The 11,913-nt window shown below is 33.9% G+C and overlaps 1 protein-coding gene across 3 annotated transcripts in view; it reads right to left on the reverse strand.

Moving 5' to 3' along the window:
* Nucleotides 1-499: 499 nt before the first annotated feature.
* The window catches only part of LOC106463564 (sine oculis-binding protein homolog), a 112,335-nt gene continuing 100,921 nt past the window's right edge, over nt 500-11,913 (reverse strand). For 2 of the 3 annotated variants that reach the window (XM_013923616.2, XM_022391469.1), the window contains exon 4: nt 500-5,124. In XM_013923616.2, coding sequence (XP_013779070.1) covers nt 3,386-5,124 — 1,739 coding nt within the window. In that variant the 3' untranslated portion in view covers nt 500-3,385. Of the gene's footprint in view, nt 5,125-7,381; nt 7,470-11,913 lie in introns of those variants that run through there. The other variant, XM_022391479.1, reaches the window with a different exon arrangement.

Here is an 11,913-nt window from a genome sequence, read left to right on the forward strand (position 1 = left end):
AAGTCGTGAGAAATTTATATTTTATTATGATTTTTTCAGCTACTAATAATCACGTGTGTATCTCCTCTTGATTATTTACTTATTTTGTCAGCTACATCATTCTATTGACGTATTTATGCGTGTATGTTGAATAACTCTTTAATAAGTATTACCTTACCGTAAAGTATGATATTACCTTTTTTTAACATTGTTGACTTTTTGAAACAGTTGGAAGAAATGATCTAAATGGGGAAAATATGTGTAACCAAAATAGCCCTAAATCAGCGAAGATATTTAAGCAAACAAATAAAGTTGGTTTGTTTTGAATTTCGCGCAAAGCTACACGAGGGCTATCTGCGCTAGCCGTCCCTAATTTAGCAATGAAAGACTAAAGGGAAGGAAGCTAGTCATCACCACCCACCGCCAACTCTTGGGCTACTTTTTTTACCAACGCATAGTGGGATTTATCGTCTCATTATAACGCCCCCACGGATGAAAGGGCGAGCATGTTTGGGGGGACGGGGATTCGAACCTGCAACCCTCAGATTGCGAGTTAAGCGTCCTAACCACCTGGCCATGCCGGGCCACAACAAATAACTGCAGCTTCCAACTAGTTTGTAATAAATTGGGGTTACATATTCTTAACAACTTCATCAAGCTTTTTATCAAGCTTTTTATCAGACACATTGTTGGATATTCCAAGTCAAACTAATAAGGTACAATGTTTGGTAACGTTTTCATTGCTCAAGCTAAACATTTTCCATTGAATTTATTGCATCGACAAATCAGTGTAAGTTGTAAATAAGTCTAACCTTATGATGTTTCAACAACTCTAAACATATTCAGTTAGCTTATTAGGTTTTGTTGAAACACTATTATTGCATTATTATTGTTACTAGTATTAGTATTTTATTGGCATAGCTTAATGTTCTGTGGTGAATTCCTACAAATAGTGCCAGAAACAACAGAGTACTCTGTCCTATTGATTAAAACTGGCTAATGGTCTTGAGATCAAAATGCACGTGACAGTGAAAACCTATATGTAAAGAGTAGACTTTTCTTATTCTGTTAGGCTTTTCTTGTTATGTATGACAACTATTAGTTAGCTATGATTGAAATTTATCATTTCTTCTGCTACCATGAAACTTCACACTATAATTTAAAACATCAAACTTGTTTACTTTCTTACTGATAAAATAACATCACATTTATTGACACTTATGGATTGCAATAAGCCTTTCATGACAAGCATCATGGTGTAAGTTAACATAAAACAATACAGGGTTAGTTAGCATGGTCGATTACGTGACTTATTCCGTAGTAAGTTTCAAACACAAAAGTAATGACCAGTGGCCTTAAGTTCCGTAATACTTCTGAACTGAATTTGTCTTGAGCAATTTCTACAATTCTGTAAGATTTAGAAAACGTTCTATGTTAACGAGTGTATGCTTTTAAACACATTCAAATATACATTCAATGAACTTATGAAACATCTAAAGTTTAAGCATGGTAGTGAATCATTTATCTCAATGGTAAACTGTGAAAGTAACCCAAGAATCTTCGCACAGTATATAATTTATTTTGAAAAACAGATTTTTTAAATTTACGTACACTACTACAATTTTTGTGAACTTTATATACAAAGTTCAGTGGAACCAACGTTATGGATTATCATTAACGTTTGTTCTTGTCAACATATAAAATGTAAAGTAATACAATAATGTCATCTTGGCCATCTAAAGATTTTGCATAAGTAATTACTTTTTGTAATAATTAGGTAAAATAAACGGCTGAGTAGCATAAGTAATAAAAGCTTTATCACAAAGCTGTAATTTAACCTGTCCTAATATGAAAATTGAAGAATCATAAAGACACTACAATGGGTAAACTTGAAAAGAAGTTACATATATAAAAGTCATGAAGATTCTGTAGGTTCACATAATGTTTAGCTTTTAATTTTCTGAGCTACTTTGTAGCTAATTATATGTCACATTCTGTGAATAAAAATGTCTTCAATCTTTCGAAAAAGAAAAAATTCTCATTAATTTGTATCAATGACTTAAATACAGCAAAAATTTATAAAATTTATTTTATTTCCCAAAACAATTTGGAAAAAAAATTTATTAGTCCTGAAAAAAATTTAAATGTACATTCACAACCGTATATATACTCTCGAAACCAATACTTCGGACAGAAGCCCTTTTGTACTTTTAAATGAGCTCAAGGTAGCTGATTTTGCTTTATTTCGAAGAAAGCTTGAGTTTGGAAGAATCTTCATACAAGATTAGGAATTTCTATATCAATATTAAACAGTTAATCAGTAAGCCTGGACAATAGATCTTGGTCCATAATATTCTAAACAGGATTTATAAATATGTCATATTAAGAGATGCAAGTGAAATTGCACAGACTAAAAGGAATTTTTATACTTTACAATCGTTTGGAGAGAGATCAGTTCTAAAGCAGGTTGTGAACAGGCATATTGCGAACATGATTTCTCTAATTTAGGATTTTGAAGACACTAACAATTCTGAATTACAGCTGCACATGAGGTGTAATGTGATATTTCGATAGAGAACTGACTAACGTATTATATGTAAAATAGATAATTTCAAAGATTTTTTTATTCAACAACATTTTTGATATTGAACTGTTATCAGAAATACTTCAATTAGCTATGTTAAATCTAATACAATAGTAATTCAAAAGACTGGTATTTCTTAGTTGAGCAGTTTACAACATGCAATAACAATGTAGTAAGCATATTTAATTTGTTCAGCATTATTCTTATACTTATAGGGATGTTATTTCATGCCAGCTTATTTTGGGGAAACTATATATACATATGAGGTTAAGTCACAGAACACCAAACTATCACAAAAGGATATGGTTTTCCTGATATAGTGTAACAGAACCAGAAAGATAACTAATGGTTGGTGAAGCATTTGGAAAACATTTAATTTGAGCCAGTTCGGCTACGTGTGTTTTTGAATAAGATATTTTCTAAGCGTACCCTCGGAACAAGAATGTGCAATAACTGAAAATGTAAATGAAGATGAGCCAGTAAACGCGCTAATACAAATAATCAAAATGTTAACTTAAGAATTATGTGTTTTTAATATTTGGAGAATTTCAAAGATGATGGATAGTTTTGATTGTGGAGAAGAACTGGTGTTTTCAAATTATATCAGAGGAAATTCATTGGCAAGCATTGCTCACATTTAGGTTGTTTTTAGCTAGCTTTTTGAGTTTTTATGGCAATCGGACGGACGAGTATGTGATTATTACTGAGATAAAATAGGTTGCTTTGATCTAGATGCCAATTTCAGATGATATTTTTTAACAATCAGAAATTATCTGGGAAATCTATATCGGACTTAAACAATGCTAAGGATTAATTTCACATCTAATTTGATTCATATTCTGTTGAATTTTCTTGTATACACTTTCTTTTGGACGTGTATGTTGATTGGAGATCTTCGGGTGATGACCTCTTTTGTTTGAAATAACCTGGTTTAACTACAGAGTTATAGCAGCTTGCAGAGTGATTCACATTTTTCTTATCACTTTCATATTTAAGAGTAACTTTAGAAAATGAGTAAGAGTTGACAGAATTGACGCCTAATCCAGAAGTGCCTAATCCTCCTAAATCACTATCATTTGAAGTAAAATTATCATCGTCGGTACTTCCTGGTTCCAGAGCGCAATTTCGTGACTTGAAATGTTCGAATTGTCTAGCTCCCTGATCAGTTGGCTGAGTCATTACGTTTGAAAAATGAAGTGGGTTATCTGTTTCTAAAGGACTTAGTCGAGAAGTGGCTGAGTGGTACTGAATCTTCTCTTCAGAGATCAGTTTGGTTATCACAGAATCAACTCTTTTGAAGGAAGAAACCTCAGTCTGAGAGCATTTTTTAATTTTATCACTCTTGTTATTTCCATCCAGTGCCAATGTTGACTGGGTTTCAGATTCGCTGTCTCCAGTCGAAAGCTGAGATTTAGCTTTAGAGGATACAGGAAGAAGAAAAGGCACCGGGATGGGTATAGGAAACGGAATAGGACAAGGAACCATAATTGTCACTGGAGGAAGGAGAGAGGATGTGAACGGGTTGTGCGTTTGAACATGAGGAAAAGGACTAGGTTGGGAGTTAAAAATTGAGCTGGAGACATTAGCTTGTGATAGTGGAGGAATAGGTGGAATTAAACCAGGGGGAACAGGAAGAGGCGTGATGCTCGGTCTAATCCCTAGTCCGTGTTGCATTCGAAGCAAGGACTCCATCTGCTGCTGAGCCACCAGGTTTAGAGAAGATGGATACATATTCGGAAGAATTACTGGATTTCTTAATTTATCGGGGCCAAAATGGAAAGAAGGAAACATGTTTAGAGAAGCGTGAGATTGGTGAGGGTTGACTGTCGGATAAGGACCATTTAACAGACTACCGTGAGTATTCACGCTGATAGGACTGTGAGGTGTGCTGCTCGTACTACTTGGGGAACGTGCTGGCTGGCGAATGGGTGGTGTTACAGTAGTATATTTTATGGAACTACGAGAAGAACGACGTACCTTCTCTTGTTCTTTGATTTTGGAAGACTGTCGAGTCGGAGTTTCACCCTCTTGGAATGACGAATTTACCAAACCTCTGTTAGATAAACAGAAAGGTGTTATCCTTTTATTTTTGTCTGATGGTGAAGTGTCACTTTCCTCAGCTGTTTCTGGACTCTTATGTCCGTGACAATTTGTGAATCTTTGTGTTTTGCAGTCCTGAAGCCACAGATCGGGCGTAATCAAATTCAATGAACTACTACCAGATACCCTACAAGTAGCTTCTTTGAGATGTGGATACATCTGAATATGAGCTTGAGTCTCTGTACAAAATATGTTCATTCTGTATTGGTTCAAGCACTTGTCACTACAAAATTGAAGCTGGTGATCTCCGTCTTGGAAGTCAACATAGTTCACAGTGTGTCTCACATGTTTACACCAATCACAGACTTTGTTCTTTTTGAAAGAAGCCCTTCGACACTGAGTAAAGCAAAGTTCACTACAGAAAGCCTTATTTCCATTTGTTTTTTTCAGGGTAAAAAGTTTCATTCCTACTTTCTGACACCACGAGCAAACTATGCACCCAGAAGGAAGATTGGTGTGTTCTGTAAAAAAATAAAAAACAACATTATTAATCTATTTTGTTTATATATAATTAACAGGCAACAGTTATGTATATCATAAGAAAAAAATAACTTTCCAGGCTTTATTTTGTAATAGAGATTTGCGTCTAAAGTTCTTAATTCAAAGAGTTTGAAGATATTTAGATGTGCCTCTTTAACAGTCTTTACCTGTAATATCAATAGCACAGTGTATTTTAACAAGATAATACACCACACATAATTGTATTTTGTGAGATATAAACCATTTTCACGCAACTTTAAAGTTCTTATATAAAAATATAATATATGGTAAACATTTATTTATTTAGAAATTTGTTTGTTGGTAGTTAAGCACAAAGCTACACAAAGGACTATCTGTACTCTGCCCACCACGGGTATCGAAACCCGGTTTATAGCGTTGTAAGTCCGCAGACATACGGCTGTGTCATTGGAAGGCTTTATTTAGAAGAAACAGTGGCCATAAAAATCTATTGAAAGCAAACAAATAGCATTAAGAAAGTATATGCATTGTGTAAGAAAGCAGTGAAGAGCAAGATTATTATTTGCTTCTTATCAAAAAATAGTGAAACGTTTTATTTAAAACGTTCCAAGTTTTCATTCCAAAATTGAATAAATAGTGAAATATTGATGGGTGAGAATAATTAACTTATGGTTAACATTTTTCTGTTCTGGTAAAGTAGATATGTTTATACATTTACAGATTATTTGAAAAGTTCTTCATAGTAATTTGTTTTAAACAAGGCCCATAGTATGTATCCTTTTTTTGTGCGTGACTACAAGTTTTATCTATTAAACTCAAAAATAAACAAAAACCGAACATAATTATTCAATAACAAGAAAATGTGATTATATATATATATAAAATACATAAACAACTATCGATGCATTAAACATTTTTGGAAATTTTTCATTGAAATGTTTTTATGTGTCAATTTTACAAAATTTATAGAAAGTTGGTATGTGGTAACTAAGTTAATCATTCATCTTCACATAAATCTTCTTCATCGCTAGAATTGTCGCTACCATCGGATTTGCTTCCTTGAACCTTTGCTTCATCCTCTTCATCCCACAGTATGTCATTATGTGTCCCATCTATTGCATTGGATATGCGACAATTTTTGAAATATTTAATACTACTTTAATGATTTTCGATGGTAGCTTCTAGTAGTATACCTAACAAAATTGAGCGTGAGCGAATATAATGCGCAGTCAATTTTTCGGGAGGTATTTGGATGAAAAAAAAGTGCGCATTATATTCGAGGTTTAGGTTACATATATAGTTCAAACTATATACTGCTGTAATAGACTTCAGCATACAGTCAATACATAGTAAACTAATCAGTGGGGAATAATTGCTGAATAACTATAGTATGAAGACAAATTTTAATACTGAAATATGAATGTTATTTTTGAATTAGATTACTATTTTACGCATATCATAGTAATTTTGAAAGCACCCTATACTGCTTAAATTTTACTTTACTAAACACTGTGGGAAGTGGTATTAGTTTTTGGTGTATTTAAGTGTTTTACACTCACACAAAAAACCTATCATTCTATAGGTATTTGAAGAACTTGTAGCATTCCGCCACAATTTAATTCTTCGTATTTTTAGCCAACACTAGACAGCTGGTACATAATTGAATAGAGTTGTTTAAACATTTGTGTACAACAACAAGTAAAAGCTTGGAATAGTCTGTTCTTTCACTGGGGTGTGTCTGTGAGCCAGACTAGGTTTAAACAACTCCGTTCAAAGGTATTGGTTTTTGTTGTGTTTTGTTGTATTTTTGCGCAAAGCTACACAATGGGCTATGCACTCTGTTCACCGCGAGAAATCGAATCCCGTTGTAGCATTGGATGTCAATATCATAATATCTATGAATTGGCGAAAGATACTCTGAAATAAATGGATTAAAATTATTCCAGAGTTTATGGAGTTATACTATTAACTAGAAAATATCGGTGTACAGTAAAAACGCACGCGTTAAACTAGAATTGTATAGTTTTGACTGGTGTTGTTTTCTTTTCAAAATTAAAAGTTATTTTTAATATGTCACTAAGTGCGTATTTTTCTTACTTTTCGGTGTGTTCTACGCTACTTTTTATGTCAGAAGCATACTCACTTGCAGTACACTAAATACATATTAAGTTTAGAACTATCCAGAAACTCTCTGGTCACTTATCGCCTCTGGTCATTTGTAAGTCTGAGCGTGCATGTACTATTAAATTAATATCGTACCTCTGTTCCACACCGGTCACAACTGGACAAACATTGTAATTTGCGAACTTCATTAAAGGTGAACGATCGGAGAACAAGATCACGAGTTACTGACTTAACACTTGCAATCAACAAGACAGAATACAGACGAATGAAGCTGTATCACTGCTTCTTTGAATTAAAGTACCATCCATGAGAGGGCCTTGGAATACAATTTTTTTTCAACATTATGAAAAGGGGCAATTCACGAAGTAAAGATCTTAGATAAGTTGTCAAATTGTTAAAGGGTACACCTCGTCAACAAAACACCTCTATTGTGGGTGGAACCTGCTTAACTAAGTGCATCCACAGATCTCAACATTTAAATCATACCATATACAATACCATGTAATATAAGCTTTCGCGATCCTTTAGTCGTTGCAAAAGGGCAGGGTTGCCATTTCATTCCCCTTTTGCTTTTAAAATACGAAGGAGAAAAGAAGAGGGGGAGCGCCTCACGCCCTAGACTAATGAAAGACATAGCCACCACGTAGGAATAAATAACAGCGTCCACCTCTAGCAATGACACAGTGTAATTTTCCGTTTGAAATACACGAGTTAGACTTGGAGTTCCGTCTGTAGTCACGAAACAAATCCTTCATCTAAAACCCAACTGAAGAACCCGCAGAGTAATGGTAGAAAATTATGGCAACTAGGGGGCGTGCCTCCATAAAATATCTCTTATGGTCCACCCCTAGCGGAGGCAGACCAGCCTGCTTGTACCAAGAAAATGTCTCATTAAGTTCTTTCTTTGTGTGCTTAACAAAGCCTACTCGTTCATTTCCTTTGAATTATCTATTGGTAGAAACTCTAACTTAAGCGGGCATGTGTAAATGCTGCTTACGACGAAGAGTGGGTATAGAAAGAATATGAACTGACACGAATGAACTAAACTTTGACAACAAGGCATTCGGAATGAGGGAAATCTGATATAGAAAATAAGAGCTAAAAACATAAATTTGTTTGTAATTAAACATAAAGCTACACAATGGCTATCTGTGCTCTGCCCACCGCGGGTATCGAAATCCGGATTCTAGCGTTGTAAGTCCGTAGACGTGCCGCTGTGCTACTGGGGGCTAAACTAAAAACATAAAAAAGAAGGGGTTAGATACAAGCTTACAGTCTGTACCAAAGGTATCTACTTATTATAGTTGAGCAGCTTGTACAGCATGCTAAGATAGATATTTATATCTTAAATAAATATCTATTATATAAGAAAGAATAAATATCTATTCTGTAAAGTTAACATTACCTCTATAGTTGGCAAGATAGTGTGAGTAATTTTAATGAAAATAGGTGTAATTTCAACAAATTTTATTTAATAAATCAAAGAAAAATCCATAATTAAACTGAGTACGCTTTAAATTAGAGCTCGAAGAATAATCTCTAGTCAACCAGAATGGACTAAACGATAGGCCAAACCATACCTGATCATTTAAAATAGGTTTTAACTAAGAGTCCGAACAAACGACACTGTAACAGGGATTGTTCATAGCTTAGAGAAAATAAACAAAACACTTTTGACCAACAAACTTTCACTGGAGAAGTAACGAACCGTACAAAAATCAAACTAGCTGACTGCGGATATACTTCTTGTGATCAGTTAGGGTAGACTTTTAACTGGTAGATAAAAAACAACAACAAAAATCTAGTCACCAAAGCAGACTTTAGCTTATGAAGTAACAAACAACAATCCTGGTCAATAAGAGTGGACTTCAAGTGATAAAGTTTTAGGACTTAAATTGAAGGAATATAATTTTTAAAACGTGTTTACAAAATTTTTGTAAATCTTGTATTATATATGTAAAGGAAAGAGAAAGAGAGAGAGAGAGAGAGAAAAGTAACAACAACAACTTATATTTTGAACATTAAAGGCCCCTTGCTGTACATAATTAACTCTGTTTTCCTTTTCATAGACCTAAAATAAAATACTTCAGTCGTGGATAATTATTCATAATACAGTCTCTCTCTCTCTCTTCTTTTTTTTTTTCATTACCAGCAGGATCGAACTTGCGCATCAGGCTCCGTATTGAAGGGCCCAAGATTTCAGCATGCGCTTTATAAAAATGGTAGTTCATTGTTAGTTTTGAATTGTTAGTATCCAGATCGTACAATGAAAATTATTCTTATTGTAAAGGTACACCACTATAAGGACACGATTGATTAATTCCTAACGCTTTCATTCACTATAGTATAGACCCAGAAGAATGCTTAAAGTTAATTTTTTAAATGAATCTCTATATTCTACGACCTGATCTTTCAAAAACCTTAGGCATCACCCCCTGAGGCATTCTAATACTATAAAGTATAATCCCTTTGGAGGCAGTAAAACGAAACACAGAAAAATATAAAGAAAATAAGATAAATTATATCCCCTTGACCTCCAAGTTCCGTTTGCTTATACTCGTCAACTTTGCGCTCTGTTTCTGATTATGAATCATTCGAGACAGAGAGACGCTAGGGGGAGGGGGAGTTGAATAATTAATGGCTGAAGAACTTATGCGTGATTCGAGTTTTTGTTAGTACTCATCTCAAGTGTGTTTACATAGTTCAAAAGCGTTTAGATACCCTTGTGTTTGTGTGTTAGAGTAAAATAAATCACGTATAGAAGCTCGTTTTTTGAGACCCACAGTACAGATACGATGCATTCATTACCCTGGCAATAATGATCATCTAATTAAAGAATAATTTCTCAAAGTAAGGTCCAACAACCCTGATGGATCTGACGTTGTAATAATCTGGTAATCCTGGGTAATCATAAAAAGATAAAGGGTGTCATTATTCACTGAAGAATCTGTTCTGTCTGGTGACACTAATCCGTTATCTTCGTTATCTTGTCTAGATATCGAATTGCCTAGAAAGTTCTACTGCGATACTTTTCTTGTAATCAATCAGTTTTAAAGGTCTATAGCTATTCCATGTTTTATATATATATGTAACAAATAAAATTCACAAGCATGGGCGTCCGCAGAATTTATACGAAGTGGGGTCAAGCCCACAACTTGTGAACACGGTAGACATCGCAGAGCGCAGGCCATCGCTTTGACGTTTCAATGAGATACTCTGGCTGATTATGACCTATTTATTTACACGACATTTCGTCATTTATATTTAAACGGTATTAATTTTTAATAGGTTTTTAGGTTAAATTATTCAATTAAAATTTCTTCTGAAATTTCAGGGGGGCAAATGTCCTCCCTTGCTCCATCCTGTTCAAAAGTTTTTAATAGACTATTTTTGTAAAGAGATAATAAATATGAAATTAATTGAGGAGAAACTAAGATTAATTAATTCTACCTCCTTTTAATAATTGTAACTACCTTGTTACACTTCATCAATAAACAGAAGAGGCAGAACTTTATTATATCAAATTTACACTATTTAGTTTGTGATGACAAGACATATAGGCGACTATGCTTCAATTTCCTCATTAACTTTAGTTGTACTTGAGCTTTGAAACTTTAGAAAAAGCATAAAGCGTGACTTTATTTCGCTTCATTTCTTTAAGGAGTAAAAAAAAATATCCATGAATAATATTCAGGCAGAAAATAGGATTGTGTGTTTTCTTTTTACAAAAGTTATTGTTATTTATCATTTAATGAACACCTGAAAGGCATATTTAGAAAACTTTTTTAAAGTTTTCAGTGCTGACTGAAGGATAGAAGACGAAAACAACCTCAGATAAATGTTGTTTTTTATTTACTCGGCGTAAAAAAGTATAATAGTTAGAATATTGTAAAAAAACAACAACAAAAACAAACAAACCGAATATCATAAAACAAACACCTCTTGACATACTAAGATTTATTTATTATTGTGCTTTTCAAGTTGTTCTATGACTTTCACGCCCTCTAGTGACACACATAACCAAATTTCTTTCTTTGGGTCAAGTTTGAAATAAATTTAGTTTGGCCATGTAAGGAGATACCAATGAGCTAATTCTTAAACATTGGGAATCATCACCATGTGGCCAGCACGTGATTTAACAAAAGCAACATGCGTTTTGCTCACTCGTTTATCAAGTCAACGCAGCTATAATATATGCAAAATAATGCTTTGAATTATGAGGTCTACGGTCTCTATTTCGCCATCTATAAAAAACGCAGTTGTATCGATCATCATAGCAGGGCTTGGTTAAACATCAGTTGCTCTAAAAACAAGTATAGCCTTGAAAGTTAGTAGCTCAGGTCAAACTAGGTTGCAGCTACCAGACAATTTTGCGATAAAAAAAACAGTTAATAGATACAAGCAAGAGTAAGTTAGGCTAGTACACTAGTACAACACACACAGAAATAATACATCAGTCCAAAATTATCTTATGAAATTACAGTAACTGTTCAGTGAATTATAAATCGTAAAAACAGTTCAAGAATAACTGTAAAGAAATCTACAAAAAGAAATTGCAATTAAAGAATTTTAGTGTGAAGAAGAAACTCATAAATCGCTTCTTGTTAACATCGGGCGTGAAGTTTTAGTGTGAAGAAGAAAGTCATAAATCGCTTCTTGTTAACATC

The sequence above is a fragment of the Limulus polyphemus genome, unplaced genomic scaffold (assembly GCF_000517525.1).
Source record: "Limulus polyphemus unplaced genomic scaffold, Limulus_polyphemus-2.1.2 Scaffold54, whole genome shotgun sequence".
Lineage (NCBI taxonomy): Eukaryota > Metazoa > Arthropoda > Merostomata > Xiphosura > Limulidae > Limulus > Limulus polyphemus.